At 53.5% G+C, this 20,066-nt stretch overlaps 1 protein-coding gene across 1 annotated transcript in view; it reads left to right on the top strand.

Annotated features, from left to right (window-relative positions):
• Window positions 1–8,858: 8,858 nt before the first annotated feature.
• Window positions 8,859–20,066, top strand: part of CDCP1 (CUB domain containing protein 1) — a 33,132-nt gene continuing 21,924 nt past the window's right edge. The window contains exon 1 of the mRNA XM_081160819.1: window positions 8,859–9,046. Within this exon, the coding sequence (XP_081016945.1) occupies window positions 8,965–9,046 (82 nt within the window). The 5' untranslated portion in view covers window positions 8,859–8,964. The remainder of the gene's footprint in view (window positions 9,047–20,066) is intronic.

Raw genomic sequence — 20,066 nt, 5'->3', positions numbered from 1 at the left:
TCCACTATAGGCAAAAACCAGACCAACACCAGGCTGTTACTCTTGCTGTTCTGGTATCTCAGACTCCTCTGGTTGAAAATCATCTCCTTTTGGGTGAGGACTCCACCTTTGGGGTTCTCTGTCACCTCGTTCCAAGGCGGCAGCTAGTTGCAGCTAGCGGCGTCCTGTGGCACAATTATGCGCTGCCTGCGAGGTTGGAGCCCCTTCCTCGGCCGTTTCCACTCCACGGCGTAGGTGCCGTGTTGGAGGCAGGGTCAGGCCCACCCAGCGGCTCCTCTGACAGCTGTGAAGACTCCTCGGGCCACACCGGGGGAGGGGGCACCAGCCCCGATGTTCAGGGGTCCTTACAGTCACCTGGGTATTTCCATCTTCTTGGAACTAGCATACTTGCAGCCTGACCCCTGGTGCCTTTTCTTGCCCTGTTTCCCAATTCTTTCCCCAAGTCTCCAAATAAGCATTCGTCTTCCTGTGGGGTAGGAACTTCCCTTTTGTCATATCTGCATCCCGCCCCCTCTGTGATTCACTACACGATCACTCGGCTTCCCTCAGCTTTGATTTTTGATGGGTGAAAACTCCAGCCTTGGGAGTTTTCTCTCTGCAAGTCCATTGTCTTGCCATGAGACCTGAAGTCTACTTCAAACTCAAAGCAGGGAAAGGATGACCTTGGTTCACGCAGTAGCCAGCCGCTCTTCCTCGGGGGTCCGCCCCCGCCTGCGGGCCCAGGCTGTGGGAGGAAAACTAGGGATTATGAAGAAAGAAATACCTACTAGATGAAAATCTAAACTTTAGCCCACTGCATTAAAATTAGACATCAATGCAAACAAAACCAACAATATATGTTACCTTCTGTCTGGGGGCGGGGGGGGGGGGGATGTTTCATTTTGTTTTTCAATCTTCACCAGAGGCTATTTTCTCCATTGCTTTTCAGAGAGAGAGAGAGAGAGAAACATCGATGTGAGAGAGACACATCGATTAGTTGCCTCCCGCATGGAATCGAACCCAGGACCTCAGCAGGCCAGCTAGGGCTTAGGGAAAACGTTTTCAGAATCGTTCCAGCCGATGCTGGTGGAGCTGTGCTGAGGCGGGCCCTGCGCCGTGAGACCCTGTGAACCCCGCCTGAATCTACCCTGGCCTCAGGAATCCTTATCAAAGGCTCCAGGCGGGACAAGCCCTTGACCTTACCCATTTTCCGGGGAGCACTCAGGAATGTGCTAATGTTCCTCACTTTTTCCCTCTTCTTTCTTTTTTCCCTTTTTGATTAATCCCCCCCAAAGATATTTTTTCCATTGATTTTTAGAGAGAGTGAAAGGGAGGGAGGGAGGGAGGGGGAGAGAGAGAGGTTGTTTCCCGAACACACCCTGACTGGGGCTGGGGATCGAACCTGCAACCCAGGTATGTGCCCTTGACTGGGAATCGAACCCGGGACCCTTTGGTGTGAGGGCCAGTGCTCTAACCACCCAGCCACACTGGCCAGGGCCCCTCCCTTTCCTGGAGCCTCTTCCTGCCCGCTGCTTCTCACTGGGCCTCCCTCGCCATACCAGGCTCGGCATCCTTGCGTCCCAGCGAAGGTGAATTCTCTCCCGTGCTAGTGGCTGGGAAAGTAAGAATAAGTCCTGGGGGCTGTCTCTCCCCCCCTGCACCCACAGACAAGCCCCTTTACACGTCTTCTACTCCCCCCACCCCGAGACACACACAAGGGCTCCGTTTAGCAGCCCCCTGGGCCTCGGGCATGGGCCTGAGCTCATTAACGCCGTCACCAGCTGAGATTTGAAGCTCAGCAGTAATTAGACCGAGAGCTATCTCTGCAGAGGCCCCCTGGGCACGGTTCGCTTTTTAAATAAGAGCAGGAAATTGTCCGCCGTCGGGGGTGGAGCCGCGTCTGGAAAATGCCAACAGTGTAAAATTAGGGGTCCTTTAATTCTCCCATGTTCTGAAATGGTACCTTTCAGAGTGTGTGTGAGTGTGTCTGTGACTAAATTCCCCAAAATGCACCTGGCAGGACCTCAAATGGCTCAACCCCCCTCCAGAATGAAGTCCCGAGAGCCTGCTCTTCATTTTCCTGCAAGGCAGAGGGAGCCAACCCCAGCGAGAGCCCCACACCTTGTACCTGGTGGACTCACGCCCGTGTCCCCTGCACCCTTGGGACAGCTCCACGGGAGACAGAACTTCCCTGTGTTGCTGGGAAATTCTGGAAGCTCCCAGATGGTCAGTCTCCCAGCTGCTAGAGGCCAGGCTTGGCCCTGTCCCTCTGCCTGCAGAGCCACCCGGCCAGGGCTTGGTTTCCTCAGCAGTGCCCTCTGGCAATCTTTGGTTTAGGCGTAAAAATCCATTCGTAGTTTCATCACTTTTGTGCCTCACACCTGGGAGCCTAGGGTTTGGGGGCGTTACTTGTTCCCACCAGGATTCCACCAGCTTGTCCAACCATCACAGCGCCTGGGAGGAGGAACGGACGCCAAGCACACAGGAGGGAAGGCCCTGGGCCTCAGAGCGCCCGCCCCATGCACCCACTCCAGATGGAGCTCCGCAGCCTGCCCCACGCCACCTGCCCCGCGCCACCCAGCCAAGGCTGAAGAGCAGGCGCTGGGAGCCCCGGGGGAAATGGGAGGAAGGAAGCCTGCCTCCTTCAGCCTCAGGCAGATGTCCTCAAAGGCAGACCCCAAAATAAGAGCTGGTGGCCTGTGTGTCCGGGATGGCAGATATCCTGGTGGCCCCAATTCCAGCCCCTCACGCAGGCTACGCTTCCTAGGACCTCAGTAAACGGCGGGTTGGAATGAAAGAGGCCTTGAACCCTTGCATTGGGACTCCTGTTCCCACAGGCTTCGTATTAGGTTACATTGTCTTTTTCTTTCTAGAATCCCCAGCCCCCGGGGGCAGACCTCCACCCTAGAGAATCTGAGACATGGATGAGTCAGGACATTCCCTCCTGCTGACTCACCCTGCCTGCCTGGGACCAGAACCAGCCAACACCCATTCCAAACACACCGCTTACACCCTCCGCCGACACCCTCACCCTCACGCTCAGCACCCAGCTCTGCCTTTAGGCCCACGCCCTCTCTGCGGCTTTTTGCTCCACTTTAACCCTCCCACAGAAGCTCGGAACTGCTTATCCTGGCCTTTGGCAAGCACCTGGAGGCCTGAGCAGTAAGGTAAGTGAATAGGAAACAGATAATACACTATTGAGGCCAGGAATGAAACAAGAGTAACAATGTAAAGTCAGAATGTAATAAAAGCCCTGTGTGCTTGTTTGGCAGGGGGCAGGAATTTCTTGCATCAGAAATACTGATCTAGAAAGAACACTGCCAGTAATTTACACAAAAATTTTGTTCCGAGCCTCCTAGCGGGCAAGGGGAAAAGTGATTTATGCTGCTCTCATTATAAATAAAAGAAAGTATATGGTATCTTTTCAGAGACCCAAACTGTTCGCAGTTTTTTCTAACCCAGAGAGAGGCTCACACACACACACAAAAGTGTGGAGGGGAGGGGAGGAAAGCAAACTTACTCCTAGCTTGGATGCCTTGACGACTCAGCTCTTCTTAATTATCACCTGGAGAGAGCACTGAATAAGCCTGCAGTAGCATTCATGGAAAGTTTTACAAAATACGCGGAGTTATTTTTCTTGTGGCAGTTTCTAAATCAACCGTGGAGCTTGCAAAAATGCAAATTGAGGATCCCAACCTTAGGCCTATTCTATTGAATTGGAATTTCAGGAGAGAGGGACCCAGAAATTTGCATTTTCCCTTTTAGCTAGCCCATGGAATTCTCAGGCGCCCTAAAATTGGAGAACTGATTAAGAACTTCCTTACACTTGGAAACTGCACTCCAGGTTGAATCTGGGGACAATGACTGGGTCAGAAATCACCGTGATCATTTCACAAGGGCCGTCCAATCATTAAGAGACCTGCAAATGATCCCAGTGACTTTTTTATTTTGAATTGATAGCTGTAGTTGATACTGTTATTGTTATGAAAGTATTAGGTAATCAGTATGGAAAATCTGGGAAAGTCGAAAGATGGGAGTAAAAATTACCCATATTTCACCCACTTAAAGATAATCATCGCACAGCCAGTGTGGCTCAATGGTTGAGCATCGACCTATGAACCTGGAGGTCGCGCTTCGATTCCCAGTCGGGGCACATTCTCGGGATGCAGGCTCGATCCCCAGCGGGGGGCGTGCAGGAGGCAGCCCACCAATGACTCTCATCACTGATGTTTCCATCTCTCTTTCTCTCTCCCTCTCCCTTCCTCTCTCTGAAATCAATAATAACATATTTTTTAAAAAAGGAAAAACATTTTAAGAAGAGATAATCATTACCAGGGACATCCTGGTGTGTTCCTTTCCTGTTTTTCTTTTTCTTTGTGTAAATTTTAGGGTTTTCCGCTTGCTTCAGTGCATGTGTGAATTAACATAATTTGATGACACTCTAAATAAACCCGAGATCACAATTTTCCTTGAGCATCACAGCTAAGCATTTTCCACTTTATTGCGAACTCCATAAATATCGAGTTTCCGGAATGCCGAGTTTCCCATTGGGTAGATGTATCGTCCAATATCCTATCTGAGGACACTTACACTGATACCAACTTTCTGCTTTTGAAAACATTTGCTGTGAATGAATCTGCCAGTGATGACTTCAAACACAATTTGTAAGTTGGGTAAATAGAAAAAGTATGGAAACTCCTAATAGAAGAATTGACTAATTGGTTGTGGAAAAGATTAATTTAAAACCTTTCTCCTAGACTCATGAATGGGATCTGAATAACCAAGGGTGTTTTTTGGCTTGTGTCACCTTTTGACGATCAAAGGATACTGACTGGGAGTCAGGACTCCCGTTTTCTGATGGCTTTGCCTCTCTTGGTGTGACCTTGGGCAAGTCACACAGCCTGACCGGGGCAGCCCATGCTGCCGGGCTGGTTCCCGGGCGCCCGCCCACACCTTTGCAAGCATTGCAGGCATCAAGCGCTACTAGGTCAGCACATTCGAGTTGTCATCGGCTTCCTGCCCCTCCTGAGTCACACAGCGACCTGGGGACACAGTTCTCCAGCCTGCAGGCTGGTGGCAGTGCCCTGGTGCAGAAAGTGTGTTCTATGCACAAAAAGCCATTGACATACAGACACGGAAAGATAATAAAAAATCTTGTTATGCTGAAAGTACGCTAGTAACATTTGTGTGAAAATAAAATAGAGAGCCAGATACCCACAATACATTAAAAAAAAATAAAAAATTAGGCGTCCAGGACTTGGAAAGGAGCAAAGGGCTACACAGTCCCAAAAAGTGTGGATGGTTGTTGCTCCCCAGACGATTACTTCATTTTAATATAATAATTAAAACTATTAGTTAAGATCATCAGGGGTAAGAGTTGGCTCGCTGAAGAGGTCACCCGATAAGTGACACAGGTGTGGTTGGACTAAAAAAGCAAGTTTCCCCAAACGCTCCAGGGGCTGAGAGCACCACCCAGCCCCATCACCCCCACCCAGGTCCAGTCCCATTACCACACCCCAGAAGGGGGAGGGGAGGGGAGGGGAGGGGAGGGGAGGGGAGGGGAGGGGAGGGGAGGGGAGGGGAGGGGAGGGGAGGGGAGGGGAGGGGGAAAAGAGATTAAACACAGGCCATCTTTTGAACGACCAGAAAGATCGTGGCAAAGTTTTGATGACATTGCCCTTAGCATCAGCTTCTTAAGTTGCAATCTTTAAAGGCAGCCTGCCGCTCTGTGTCTTTCCGTCTCTTAGCAGCTCAGAAAGGCGAGAGGTGGCCCTGTCTGGATGGGACCTGAGGCTCCGGGTCTCGGGGAGGCCTCGGCAGCAGAGTCCCCATTAGCTCACCCACGGAGAAGAGCGGCTCCAACAACCTGCCGAGGCTTTGGAGCAAAACCATTAACCACGCTGAGGCCCTGGGCGGGAAGATATGAAAGAACAGATTAATCTTTGGTGACCGGGAAATCAGATTGGACAGAACCCATGGGGGAAATGAACATGTAGCAGACATCCCGAATTATAAGAGGGGGTAGAAACTGTGCGGACACAGAGTAGACAGAGTCCCGCCCAAGGCAACGGGACAGGAGGGGACCCTGGAAGACGACCAGTCTCCAGGCGCCTGAACCCACTGCCTTTGCACCTCCTGATACCATTTCTTTTCTGCTTTCCTTTTCAAAATGCTTTTATCGATTTGAGAGAGAGGAAGGGAGAGGGAGAGAAACATCGATCAGCTGCCTCCCGCACACACCCCGCCACCTGGGCATGTCCCCTGACCGGGAATTGAGCCAGCGGCCTTCTTGTGCACAGGATGGTGCTCCACCTGCCAGGCGAGGGTGGCACCGTTCCAACGGGCTCCTGACTGGGGGGGCTGGAGGACACTCACGGCCTTGCTTTCTCCTGGCCACCTGCCGGCTGGGGTCAGCGGCTGCGAGTAGCAAGCCAAGGCCTGCCTGACCGCACAGTTTCTCTTCTGACCTCCTACCTACCCCTTCCTGCCATCATTAGGCACTGAGCTAGCCAGAGTCTCCATGTCTTTTTAATTCCTGAAAAATGACTCAGGAAACAAGATAAAAAAATGCTGTCTTTCCAATAACAGCTAATGCTTTAGCGAGCTTGCCAGATGCCGAGCGCTGTGCTCTGGGCTTTCCCTTGTAATATCCCATCTGATCTGCACAACAGCCTTATCAGGTAGATACTATTACTCATCCCCACGTTATAGGTGAGGAAACAGGCACAGAGCGGTTAAGTGACTTGCCCAAGATCACACAGCAGGCTAGATTTGAAGCCAGGCAGTCTGGGAGTGTGTGTCCTTTATCTCATTACTGATCGAGCTGAGCAGAGGACTCTGCTTAGATCTGTGGCCAAGGGGCTCCTAAACACATCACTCTTAAATTAGACTGTCCCGGCCCATCAGTCACAGCTGGCAATGCCAGAGAGGGTACAGAGTGGACCTGGGAGCACATCTTACAGAGGCGCAGAGAACACCTGCTGGGTGGGTGAAGAGTACATAGGACTTCTCATACTATCTTTGCAACTTTTCTGTAAATATAAAATTATTACAAAATAAGCAGTTGGTTTTATTTACTTATTTTTTTTAAAAAAGACATATTAACCTGCGGAGTTTCAGCAGAGCATTGGGGTGGGAGCCAAGCTGCGAGGGGCTGAGTGGCAGGGCGCGAGCGGAAGGCGAGGGCCCCAGGACGCTGGCCAGGCCCATGCGCCGGCAGAGTCGGACCAGGACTTTTTAGGAAGGAGAGCTTGTGGGTTCCTGGATGGACACCTGGCTTCTGCTCTGCAGGTCACTTGCAGGGTGACTTGACTGTGTCATGTCCTCTCTCTGGGACTCCATCCAACAGGAGGTGACACCCAGATGAGCTGCAAGACCTCCAGCCCAACAGCTGTCTGATTCATTCCCTGGGTGGGGGGGGATCCTGAAAGCATTATGATGCCGGTTTTCCTCCCCAACTCCAAGTGGAAACAGAAAAGAGGGAAGCAAGGCTGGCAGGCAGGGGCCTGCCGTGGGCATGGGTCATATCCGAGGGTGGTGCTCCCCGGGGAAGGGCAGGGTCTGGCTTGCTTTGCCCTGTGGGCGAGTGACTTACAGGAGCTTAGGAAGGGAGAGAGGAGAGCTTTGTCTCCAGCTCCACTTTTCCTCTTCTTGTCCCCTGACCTTTTACCTTGACCTCCTAAGTGGCACAATTTGGGGAGGTGATGGAGTGTGGGTCCCTGGGCTCCAGGTAACTTTGGTGCGATGACTGAAGGTGCTCGCTGCCTCCCGGAGAGTCCCGTGTCCGGGTAACTGGGTTCACTTAGCCCCCATCCACAGCTACTCCTCGAGGACTTTCCTTATTTGTCTTGCTCATCCTAGGGCTGAAACTGCACCACGTGGTCACCCTTGGGGCAAGGTACTTGGCCAAGTCAGTCGTCCCCAGGAACACCGATCTCAGCCCCAGACCACAGCAAATTCCTCCATTTCCAGGCTCACAAAAGGGCCTCTCCACAGGCATGGTGAGGGAGTCCTAATCTTCCTCCACCCATGGTTGGCACTGCAGGGACAGCAGGGGCTGTTCGGGCACTGAACGCATCTCCCCGGGAACCCTCCACTGCCTCTCCCTGGGGCCATGCACCCTGAACTTGGTGTGTGGCCTACGGAATAGAAGGACTGGTGACAGAGGGCACACCTGCAGCTGGGAGGAGGGAACGGAGCCAGCACCATTCATTTTCACAGCCCACCCAGGCCGCACCTACTGCTCCAGGCACACCTGAAGACGGGGCACCCACTGCTCCAGGCACACCTGAAGACGGGGCACCCACTGCTCCAGGCACACCTGAAGACGGGGGCCCTCTGGACCCCTTCAGGCCAGTTTCCCCCTCAAGCATTCACCACTCACTCAGTCGTCCTTCAAAATGGAACGAAGCACCTGCGTTTGTGGAAAACCCATCCCGCGCAGTCAAACCCTGCGTCTAGGTTACTCCCAGGCCCAGGGACCTCGGGCAGGTCGGGGAAGCCACGAGTCCGCTGCCTCGTGAGGCTAGAAACGGGGAGCAAGCCGCGGGGTCAGGCGCAGAGGGCCGGGCGCGAGCAGCCAGGGCGCAGGCGACGCGCACACCGACCCTGCAAAACGCGGGCGCGGGGGCCTCCTCCGCACAGCCGGGGGGCAGCCGGGGTGCCGCCCGGCGCGGCCACCGCGCCTTCAGGCGAAGACGACCTGGTCACTCAGCCCGCAGAGCCAGGACGACACCCGGCGAGGTGGCGACAGGTCCCGGCATCCGGGCGGGAGGCGGGCGCAGGAGCAGGAAGGGGAGGAGGGGAGGGGAGGGGACGGGCCGCCGAGCTCCCGCGGCGCAGGGCGGACCCGGCCCGCCCGCCCGCGCGCAGGTGAGGCCGCCAGGGCTGAGCGCAGCGCCGCCGGTGCCAGGCTCGGGCGCCCCGCAGCCGCCCGAACTCCGGGCCGCAGTCGCTCTCCCCGCCGAGGCCCAGCGCCCCGGAGCCATGGCCGGCCTGAACTGCGGGGTCCCACTCACACTGCTGGGGGTCCTGCTGCTGGGAGCCGCGCGCCCGCGGGGCGGAGCGGGTGAGTGCGGGGCTGCGCGCGCGGGGCGCCCGGCGCGAGGGGTGGAGGGTACAGAGCTGGGGCGGGGGCGCAGCCGCCGGGGTGCACGGACGGCGGGGTCCCGGGACCGCGGCGACGGGGCCAGTGGCCGTGCCCTCCTGGGCTCGGAGCGACCTCCCCGGGGCGCGGGCCGCCGCACGTGGGAGTGGCCCGGAGCCCGGCGCCCCGCTCGGGGGGGGCCTCACCTGGATTATGGGGGGCGTCGGGGCGCGAGCTCGACGGCGGTGGGGAAAGGAAGGGAGAGCGCGCGGAAGCCGGGCCCGGGGACCCGCCCGCGGGGGCGCGCCGCGCGCTCGGGGCCTCACCTGGACTATGGGGGGCGCGCCGCGCGCTCGGGGCCTCACCTGGACTATGGGGGGCGCCGGGCGGGCCTCGGGCGCGGGGACAGGACTCTCCTCTCCGGCCCCCGTCTGCCTCCTCGCCTGGGCCCGGGAGAGGTGCAGGGAAGCGGGGTTTGGTGCTCGGGGAACGCGCCGGGTCCCCCGTTTGCCCGCCCGTGCGCCCCGTTCTCGCTCCCCGACGTCCTCAGGCTGGGGAAGGGGCCGTCGCCTCCCCGCCGCCGGGCCTGCAAATAACCTGGTTTCTCGGAAGAGCCTCACTGGAGGCCTTTCCTGAGACCAGAACAGGTTTTGTGCGTTGTCCAGAGCTGCCAGGAAGAGATTTGGGTCTTTGATTACCCCCCTTGCTGCGCCTAAGGGGGTGTTTGTATTTGCCACGTAGGGAAATTGGGGCGCGTTAAGTTAGGGAGCAAACCGGAGCCGGGGAGGGGGGCTGGGGCGGTTCGGTCGCTGCCGTCCTTAGGAGTCGGAGGCGGGAGCGTTTCCTCGCCCCTCTCTGCCCGGTAGAGAGAACATTTTAAGGCCTCACTTAAAGTAATTGTGGGCATATTTACTGTAATTTAAGACTGAGTTTTCAAGATTTCCTTTGAAGGAAAAAAATCAGTTTAGGAACAAAGAAATTTCAGTGTTTGAATGCTCCTTAATATTCTGATTACAAAGCAAATTTTAAAAAAAAAGTAATTTAGGGAATTAAAATGTGTGTGAATGCGTGTGTGAGAACATGCGTGCCCACCCCGCCTGGGAGCTGCGTTGAAACGAGGGAATCGGAGATGTTTCCGGTCACCTGTGCTAAGCTCTGACAACTCCTCCAGTAAGAACATGGTGTTAATCCAGGCCTTCTAATGACCATGACAGCCTGTCCTGAGCTGGCTCCTGCTACCATCCGAGTTCTGCCTGTGGCCTGGGAGGCTGCCATTTGGGCCCGGTCGCCGCCGTGGAGTCCCGCCTTCCAGGAAGTTCTTGACGGTGGGAACTTTGTCTCCTGGCTCCGTGTGTAAATATGAGGAAGTCTAGGAACTTTCCCATTTCACTTGCTTAAGTCCTTTCTGTGGTCTCAGGAGCTGGCCCGTGAGGCCACCTCCCTCCCAGGCTCTACGGAGGCCTATGCCTTTGTGGTCGGAGCAGCCGTCTAGTGCATCTGCTTTACCTGGGGTCTTGGGGTTGCTCTAACTGTGGGGGCCTTTGAGAAGTTACTGGAGGCAGTCCTGGAAGGAAGGAGAAAGCCAGAGAGAGCCCTGCACCCTAAACACAGGCTTGGCAGAGTGGATATGAAGTTGGCCTCGCTGTGGAGCCCAGGAGCGAGGGAAAGTTTGCTTCTGGGTGGGCTGTGTCTGTCTGAGTTTGGCATTCCCACCAGCTCCCCCCCTTACAGGGATGAAGGACCGGTCAAGTAGGAGCCATGGCCTCATTAAAAACCTCAACTTAGTGGCTTTCCAAGAACCACCCAGATACCAGAGTCTGGGTCAGTGACCCCATTCTTGGCTCCATGTGCAGACATCAAGTGATGTGTTCACCACTCCTCACATTCAGCTGTGGAGCTGTGGGCTATGGTCTGGAATGTGGAACTGGAATGGGGAGTCCCCGCCCTCCCCACCACCACCACCAGCACAGTTTGCTGGTCAGAAGAATCCATGATTGAGGTCAAGGTGGGTGGTGCGGGGGGGGGGATGACAAGACCCCTGATATGGGAGACCCATCGCTAAAGCTCTCCACCTAGGTGATTAAGAAAACTTCACACCCTTTAATCGTCATTCTAAATTACAAAAATTATCCCACAATCGAATTATTTCAAACCACTTCCAACAACCTTGTAATTAGCCCACCACCTTCTCCTGGGCAGCTGGCAACCTTCTGGACAACCAGGCAAGGAGAGCCAAGTTCCCGCCCTCGCCCCTTTGTCGCCTTGGGTTTGTACTCAGTACTTCAGTTTTTTCAAATTACTGTCTGGTGCTTGTCATAACTAACACACAGCGAGCATCGCCCTATGCCAGGCACTCTTCCAAGTGGTTTACAGAAGACGTCACTTCCAATGGCCAAACCACGTACGGGGTTCTTCACAAGCAGTTGCTTTGTGTGCAGTGACTTACCGAAACCCTTTCACTGACGCTCAGGGCGCCTCCACTTCATCCCGACACTCTACCTGTTCGCATCATTTTGTTTAAAATGTTGTGTTTGGAGATGTAAGTATATGTTTTCCTAAATAGACATGGGCCAAAAGTAACTTTGGAGCATGAAACGTAAGGTCTAAGATGTTTGAGTAATAAAAACTAAGCTGTTTTCTCCTGAGGAAAAGTGAATCGAGGAGGTGACCTTGAGTCGACCTTCTAGTCATTTAGCTCCCCATCCTCAAGCTTTATTCTTGGTAACCTCCCTGGATGGAGAGGCACAGAGAGGCGAAGGACCTTGCGCAGGGTCACCCAGCTGGTACGTAGCTATGTTGAGGTGGCAGCCGGGGGAGTCCGACATCAGTGCGCTGTGCCCCTTTGCACAGTGGGACTCCTGAACACAGCGCTTGCTACTCTTAGAGGCAGTGTCTGCATTCCAGACACGTGTGTTTTTTTAATTTAAAAAAACAACAAAACACACAAACATTTACTGAATGCTGTGTTCATATGTGTCCTAGGGATGTGTATGTGTTTTATAATATTAAGACAATTTAAAAACTGTGTTTAGAAAAAGAATTACCTGTACATGGTAACAAAAATTCAAGTATTACCAACAATGTGTGGGATAAAAGTATAGCCCTGGCCAGTGTGGCTCAGTTGGTTGGATGCCGTCCAGTGCACCAAAAGGTTGCCAGTTTGATTCCCAGTCAGGGAACATGCCCAGGTTGTGGGCTGGATCCCTGGTAAGGGGTGTGCAGAACCCCTGCTCTCACATCAATGTTTGTCTCTCTTTCCCTCTCCCTTCCTCTCTCTCTCAGAATCAATACAGAAATATTTTTAAAGGTGTGTCCCCATCAGCTTCTGACCCCAGGCCTCCTCCCAGAGGGAGCCATGGTTCCTTGTGCATTGTCTCTGAGCTATTCTGAGCATGTAGGTGTTTATAAACACCTCCCTTCTTTATACAAACAGTAGCATAATTACAGTACATAGTACGCATCCCGTATGTTCCTTTTTTTTTTTTTTTTAATATATCTTTATTTCAGACAGAGGGAGGGAGAGATAGAAACATCAGTGATGAGAGTCATGGGTCGGCTGCCTCCTGCACCCCCTACTGGGGATCGAGCCCGCACCCTGGGCATGTGCCCTGACCAGGAATTGAACCGTGATCTCCTGGATCCTAGGCTGACGCTCAACGTCTGACCCCCACCGCTGGGCCCATATGTTTCTTGATTGCTTTCACTCAGCAATCCATACTGGTGCTCGCTCCACATCAGAACATATTCTTTTTGACAGCTGCGTAATATTCTCTGTTGGGGGACTCCCGTGTTGTCTTTAAGCAGCTCCGTATTGATGGGTCGCTTGCAGTCTACCGTTAACCATAAACAGAGCCTCCGTGACCATCTTTGCAGTTGACTTGGTTGGGCAAATGAACAAGTTTTGATGTAGGCGGAGTTCCTGGAGGAGGAATTACCGGGTCAAACGGTTTATACGGAAAGTTCCAAAGAAGAAATGGAGGAGAGTGACTAACAGGTGAAGCACCTTGCCCGAGACCGCAGCGTGCTCTCGGTGAGCCTGGGCAGAAGGCAGGCTCCCGGCCCCCACCCGCGGCTCCCTGCTTTCCTTTATTCCTTCTGGTTGAAACCAGCCATAAGCTTTGGGTGAGAGAAACGTCTGGAGTTTCAGATATTTACTTTTGGTTAAGTGAGCAGAGTGCCACGGGCACCATGTATCAAGAAGGCTGAGGACAGGCCTGGACCCTGGCGGCTCCTCGCCTCCACATTGATGAGCGATCAGTTCTTACGGAGTTTTACCCCGACGAGTCTCGTAGTTATGAGGTGTAACACACTCAGCCGCCGTGACACATGAACCCAGATGTTTACGATGACTCAGACACAATCCATGTTTCCTTCTTGCTCGTCTAAGGTTGCAAACGGGGGGGCTCCTCCAAGCGGGGATCCGGGCTGCTTCTGCTTTCTGGTTCCGCCGTCCTCACACGTCTGTGGCTCCCGTGTTCATCAGCATCCCGCTCATCCCGTGTTCACCTCCCCTGTCCCCCGACCTGGGGGCTTCGCTGCGTGGGACGGGCCCGCAAGGCTCCGCCGGTCCCTTTAAATGTGCGCCCAGGAGGGAGTGGGGGGCGTGCCGGTGCGTTTGCAGGGCTGCAGCCCCGCTCCCGGCGGGTTTCGAGGGAATTCCCGGGACATGGTGGACAGGGGCTTGGGAAACAGCGAGAGCAGCGGGGAGTCTGGTGCGTGTGCGCAGCGTGACTCGAGGCCTGTGATCTTGCAGTCTTTCTGTCCAGCTCTCGCCGAGCCTAGGAAAACAGCCTGGAAGGCATGAGTTACAGGGGTGTCTCCGGCCTCAGTCTGGCGCAGCAGAGGCCTCCCGTGTGAGGGACAGTTTGCCGGTGGCACTAACAGTCATGACGAGGACTTGGTGTTGTCCCATTATAACTGCGTGGCTCCGCAGCCGCCCCACTCAGTTGGCTTGGCTGGGCTTTCTCAGCAGTAGTGCTGAATTGGTGAGAGTACAGCACAGAATCAGAATTTGCTTTACTGCAGGAAATATTCTCAGTCTAGAGCAAGCTTTTAAACCTTGCTTGCAAGTCTACATTGTGCACCTGAAACTAATATAATACTGCATGTCAACTGTAATAGAAAATAATAATAATAATAAATTGTTTGTGAATGAGCTTCTACACACACACACACACACACACACACACACTTCCTGTTACCAAGGAACTTACCGGACCAGTTTTATAACTTACATGTGATGCCCAAATACACATGAGAAATGAATGAAAACGCCCCAGGGGGGCTTCTGAGAATCAGAAGCATGTGTCCTGAACTGACACGGGGCTGGGGTGCCAGGCCGTGAAACCCGAGTGGAGCCTGGCAGGGCCCTGGCCTTTAATCCCTGCTGAGAGGTGGAGCAGGATTGCCCAAGCAGCCTGGAAGTTGCTGGCAGTCTTATCAGGCACTTCAGCCTTGGGCTGAATCTGTAGGAGAAAGTTCTGGACGTGTCCGAACAGAGAAGACATTTTTCCAGTGGTAACCAGTGCTGGGGTCGTCTTGCAGACGCCCACGGCAACCCAGCGAGCCCGCGGAAGAACGCCTTCCAGCCTCCATGGTCTCTGCCTCTGGGACTGCAACCCGAGTTCGAGCCAGGAGCCTGGGCGCTGGGGAAGGTGTGTCCCACTGGCACTTTGAAACTCTAGATAAGCATCTCCTGCTCCTTGCCCCAGCAGCTGGAGAGTGGAAACAACCCAGATGTTGTTAGAAGCCTGGGTAAATATAGTGCGTCCAAACCCTGGATGCTATGCAGCCATTTGAAGGAATGAGAGTTTCTTGGCGTGCTGATGTGGTTGATCTTATTACCGTAACACCTCTCCGGGGCTGCCCTGGTCCCTGGGTGTGTAAAGCATGTGTCTGCCCCGAAGGTTTCCTCGAGTGTGCAGCCTCCTTTGCTGACCTGTGTTCCCCTGGGCCGCCTGGTTGGCCAGAGGATCACTTCATCGACCTGGCCCCAGGTCACGGAGAGAGCGTCATTCAAAGACTTATACTCCAGGTCAGGTTGTGTGGGGTGACACCTCCCCACTCCCCCTTTAAGATCGCTGGAAACAACAGTAACAGCAAAAGGCACTAGTCCCTAGTCCCTAAAACAGGAGGTTTAACAGAAGGATGTGCTCCCACTGGGCTGCCCCAGCTCCTGGGAGGGTGATACCCCCACATGTCCCCAATCGTGTCCCCCTAAAGTGATCAAGAGGTTGGGCCCCCACAGTGAAGAATCCGGTAGACCTGAGCACCCCCTCGCCTCCCCAAAGACCAGTTTCACCCCTCTCTCAGCTCCACTTGGTGAAGGCTGAGGTCCCAGACGGCCACCGCCTCTCATGTCCTGGCTGCAGGGGTGGAGGCCATGGTCTGTGCGTCCAGCTGCCCCCGGGACGGAGCAGGGGCCGCGTAGCTCAGGGGCAGCCTCCAGGTGAGGTGAAGGCCGCAGCGTGCAGGTTGCTGCCGACGTAAAGGGGGGGAAGGAGGTGGTGGGATGTCCGAGGGGACGAGCAGATGCCACCCTGGTTGCCCAGGACCTGTCGTTCATGAGGAAGGGCTTTGAGGGGCAAGACTGCAGGCCAAGGAGGGGACCCATGCTAGGAAGGGAGCCTTGTTCGGGATGAGTAGCCCCCGTCCCGCCTACGGAACGTTCTCGGTGATCGCGGGAGCGTCTGTGCCAGGGCAGAGGGCAGGTGGCTAGTCAGAGTGAGTGTTAGGAAAAGAAAACACCACACTTCTCTCCGCGCTGGTGGTGTCAATGCTGCGGGCCCAAACAAGTCTCTTTGGCATCCGCCCCGCCCTCGCCAGGGCTGGGGTGAGTGCTCGGCCCAGGCTGCCCAGCAGCCTGTGACATGTTGGAATTGCCCCAGATGCGTGGGCTTTGGAGTCAGGCTGTCCTGGGTCTGAATCTCAGCTGTGCATCTTCCCAGCTGTGAATTTCAACTGTTTTTACCTAAAGAAAATAAATGTACAGAAAGTACCCGGCATGTGGCAGATGCTGAGCAAATGGGGGCTGCTAAGTCATTGCCATCATTCCTAGATGTCACCTCCCACGACCCTGGACCCTCTGCAGCCTAACACCTCTGTGCTCTCTGGGCGGGAGGCCAGGCTTCCACTGGGTCTCTCTCTCATCTCTCGTTTTCATCTGAGCTGCCCACAGGTCTAGGTGAGGTGACCAGCTATGAGTGTTTTTGGCCACAGCATCACCATCTCCCAGACCCACTCATCCACCTCTTCCCTGTCACCTTCCAGCATCGACACTATAGTTTTATAGTAAATACAGTGTTTTCAGACCTCCCCATTGGTGTGCATTTCCACAAAAGTTGTCCAGGTGGCATAACCCGTCCGTGGTCATAAGTCTGCTCAGAAGGGGAGGCTGGGGTGCCAGGCAGCACCTCCTACTTGTCCAAACCCCTTTCCCTGAGCAGCTTTGCAGGTCCTGCCTGGTTACCCCATCTGGTTACAAGGTCTGTATTGCTTTTCTATTGCTGCACAACAGATTGTCTCAAACCAGCCCCGGTTAATTAGGTCACAGTCCTGTAGGTCAAAAGTCCAGATGTGGTGCAGACCGGTTCTCTGCTCAGTCTCACAGGGCTCAAATCAAAGTGTTGCCCGGACTGCGCTCTTATCTAGAGCTTGGAGTCCCCTTCAGAGCTCACGTGGTTGTAGCAGAATTCAGTTCCCTGTGGCTGGAAGTCCGAGGTCCCTCTTTCCTTGCTGGCTGACAGCCGCCGCTGCTGTGAGCAATTAGAGGCCACTCACGGTCCTTGCCCTGTGGCCATTTCCGTCTTCAAATTCGGCTACAGAAGATCCTCCTCACGTTGAACCCCTTTTGCACTATTTTTTTAAAAAAAATTTAAAGAATAGTTTCTTGGCTTTTAGAGAGAGAGGAAATGGGGAAGAGAGAGAGAAACATCGATGTGAGAGCATAACATCAATCAGTCACCTCCTGCACCCCCCCTACTGGGGATCAAGCCCACAACCCGGGCATGCGCCCTGCCTGGGAATCAAACCTGCAACCCTTCTGTGCATGGGACAATGCCAACCACGTGAGCCACACTGGCCAGGACAAAGCCCAGTCTCTTTTACGAGCTCAACTGATTTCAGCCCATGGGGACTGGACCACACCATCGGTGTCCATTGTATCCACAGTCCTTCAAGGGGATGGCAGTTCACAGGGGTGTGGGTCACTGGGGTCATCTTAGAATCCTGCCTGCCACGGGGTTCAGAGGCTCGGGAGGCTTTGTCCCGTTCGTGGGGGTGGTAATGATGGTGGCCGTCATGGCCCCATTCTCTGTGCTTTACACATATGGTCTCATTCTGATGCTTGTGGAAGCCCCACACAGATCATGTATTTGGCCAGATATTACAGGTGAGACACCTGTGGTTTAGAGAGGTCAGGTGCTTGTCCAAGGTGGCCCAGCAAATGACCGAAGTGACTGCTCATGAAGCAGGGAGTGTCACTCCCATCAGGTGGCATGACGGAGGTCCACATTCGAATGGCCCCAGAACAGGCCTCTGTCTCCCTAGAACCTCTCCTGTCCCCGCTCCTCACTCCCTCTTGCATGGATTTGCAGAGCTACAGCTGAACTTAAGTCCAAGGTGGATGCTTTGATAGTGATCATTTTTCTGCCTCCCTCCCGACCTTTGACTCTCTCACTACCCTTTGAGGGATAATGAATGGTAAGGAGGAAATTGGCTGGTGTCAGCTTCTGGAAAAGCCCGTTTTAGACTAAACTTACATTTAGTTTAGCCAGCTCATGGCTTATGTTCAGACAAGTAGAATAGTTTTCTTTTCTATCGCCCCTGATTGCCAAAGAATGCAGTCCCGTCGGAACGTTTTCCAGGTAGCCGTGCGGGCCTGTCCCCAGGCTGCAATCCACAGTGCAGTCGGTGGCCGAGGTCCCGAGTGCCAGCAGCCAGCAGGCTGTGGTGACCTGACCACGTATCACTCTCAGAGAAAGTCACGCTCCTGCTTACGTTTCATAAGCTTTTGTCATCTTTTGAGTTTTCTAGTTCCTGACATCATTTTTGGTTTAAAGAAAAATTCCTCCCCCTTCTCGTGAAGCGATTATCATGGTGTATAGGTATGAACTTGAGTCTGTGTCGTTTCGCTCCATTTGCGGTTGTGAGTGATTAGCAATTAATTCTCAGGTTTAAAAGCGAAGCACACCTAGTGAAATAGGCCAGACGCAGAAGGACAAATGTCGAGTGATTGCACTTTTTTGAGGTTCCTGGAGGAGTCAGATTCATGGAGGGAGAAAGTAAAATCACGGCGGCCAGGGGCTGGGGGAGGAGGAACAGGGAGCTTGTGTTTCTTGGGGACAGAGCTTCAGTTTGGGAAGATGCGAAAGCCCTGGAAATGCATGGTGGTGATGGTTGCCCGGCATTGTGAATGCACTCGATGGCCGCACGTACACTTAGGAGTGGTTACCATGGTAACAGTTATGTATACTTTATCACAATTTTAAAAAGAGAAGCCCAGCCAGCGGGGCTCAGTGGTTGCGTGTTGACCTATGAGGTCAGGAGGTCACAGTTCAAATCCCGGTCAGGGCACATGCCTGGGTTGCAGGCTCGATGCCCAGGAAGGGGTGTGCAGGAGGCAGCCGATCAGTGACTCTCATTACTGATGTTTCTATCTCTCCCTCTCTCTTCTTCTCCCTGAAATCAATAAAAACATATTTTTTTAAAAAATGGGAAAACTGATGTACATGAGCCCCGGCATCACTCTCAGCACTCAGGGTCCAGACCACGGGTAAGGTCCACTTACTTAATCAGAAGCCAGCAGGTTTTTCATCTCCAGCTTCGGAGCTGGACAAACAAGTTTGTCGGAGCAGGAACCGTGAGGCTCTGCCGGAACCTTGTTCCCTAAGGGCAGAGACCTCAAATCGTGTGTCAGGAGACCCCAGGCCCAGCACTGCGCATGCACAGAGACAGGTGGACTGGGAGGGTTTGAGCGTCTCATCAGAGAACGTTTTAAGTAGTTAGCAACAGTTTTTCTGAGTTTTAACATTTGTTTTATTGTGGCATACAATTAGTACACAAATCTTAGGTGTACCACTTGATAAATTTTATGTATGTTCATGCATATATATGTATATGTGTGTGTGTGTGTATATATGTAGCATACCTCTATATACACAAATATCCTTGTGTGTATCATCCTAGTACCCCAGAAGTTTTACTGCTACCTCTTCCTAGTTAATACCAGTCCCCCAGAGGTTCATTTATACCAGCAGAGATTGGTTTGTCTTCTTTATTATTTTTTTAATATGTTCTTTTTATTGATTTCGGAAAGAGGAAGGGAGATGGAGAGAGAGAGACAGAAACATCAGTGATGAGAGAGTCATTGATCGGCTGCCTCCTGCACGCTCCCTACTGGGGATCGAGCCCGCAACCGGGCACGTGTCCTGACCGGAAATCGAACCCTGACCTCCTGGTTGATAGGTCGATGCTCAACTGCAGAGCCACGCCGGCCAGGAAATTAGTTTGTCTTCTTGAACTTGATAGAAATGGAATCATACAACATGTAGTGTTTTCTTGTTTAATTATCACCTTGCCTTTTATCAGAAGACCTTGAACAACTATTTAATCTATTTAATCTCTGATGGCAAAGTGAGGCCTTTAAACTGAAGTTCTCTGGGGCTGGAACACTACAGAAACTGGAAATTCAGTAATTGCTAAGCATGTAGCAGGGAGGAAAGGGGACCCACCCCGCCGTTCTGGGTAAGCCCCTGAACACACAACCTGCCCTTGATTCTCCCGTCCATCCCTGTGATCCTCAGTTACTTTCTTGGTCGTCAAGACCCACTTCCAGGTCTGACACAATAAATCTAATATTGCATAAAATGCTCATGTAATTTAAACTGGCCCTGTGGCATTTTAGCATCTCGCCATGAATTCTCTACAGTGGCCACACATTGACTTATATTTATTTAATTCTGCACTCCCCACTGTCATGGTCTGTCGTTTTTGCTCCCTCTGT

The sequence above is a fragment of the Miniopterus schreibersii genome, assembly GCF_964146895.1.
Source record: "Miniopterus schreibersii genome assembly, chromosome: 15".
Taxonomy (NCBI): Eukaryota; Metazoa; Chordata; class Mammalia; order Chiroptera; family Miniopteridae; genus Miniopterus; species Miniopterus schreibersii.
This window is presented reverse-complemented; position numbering and strand designations above follow the sequence as displayed.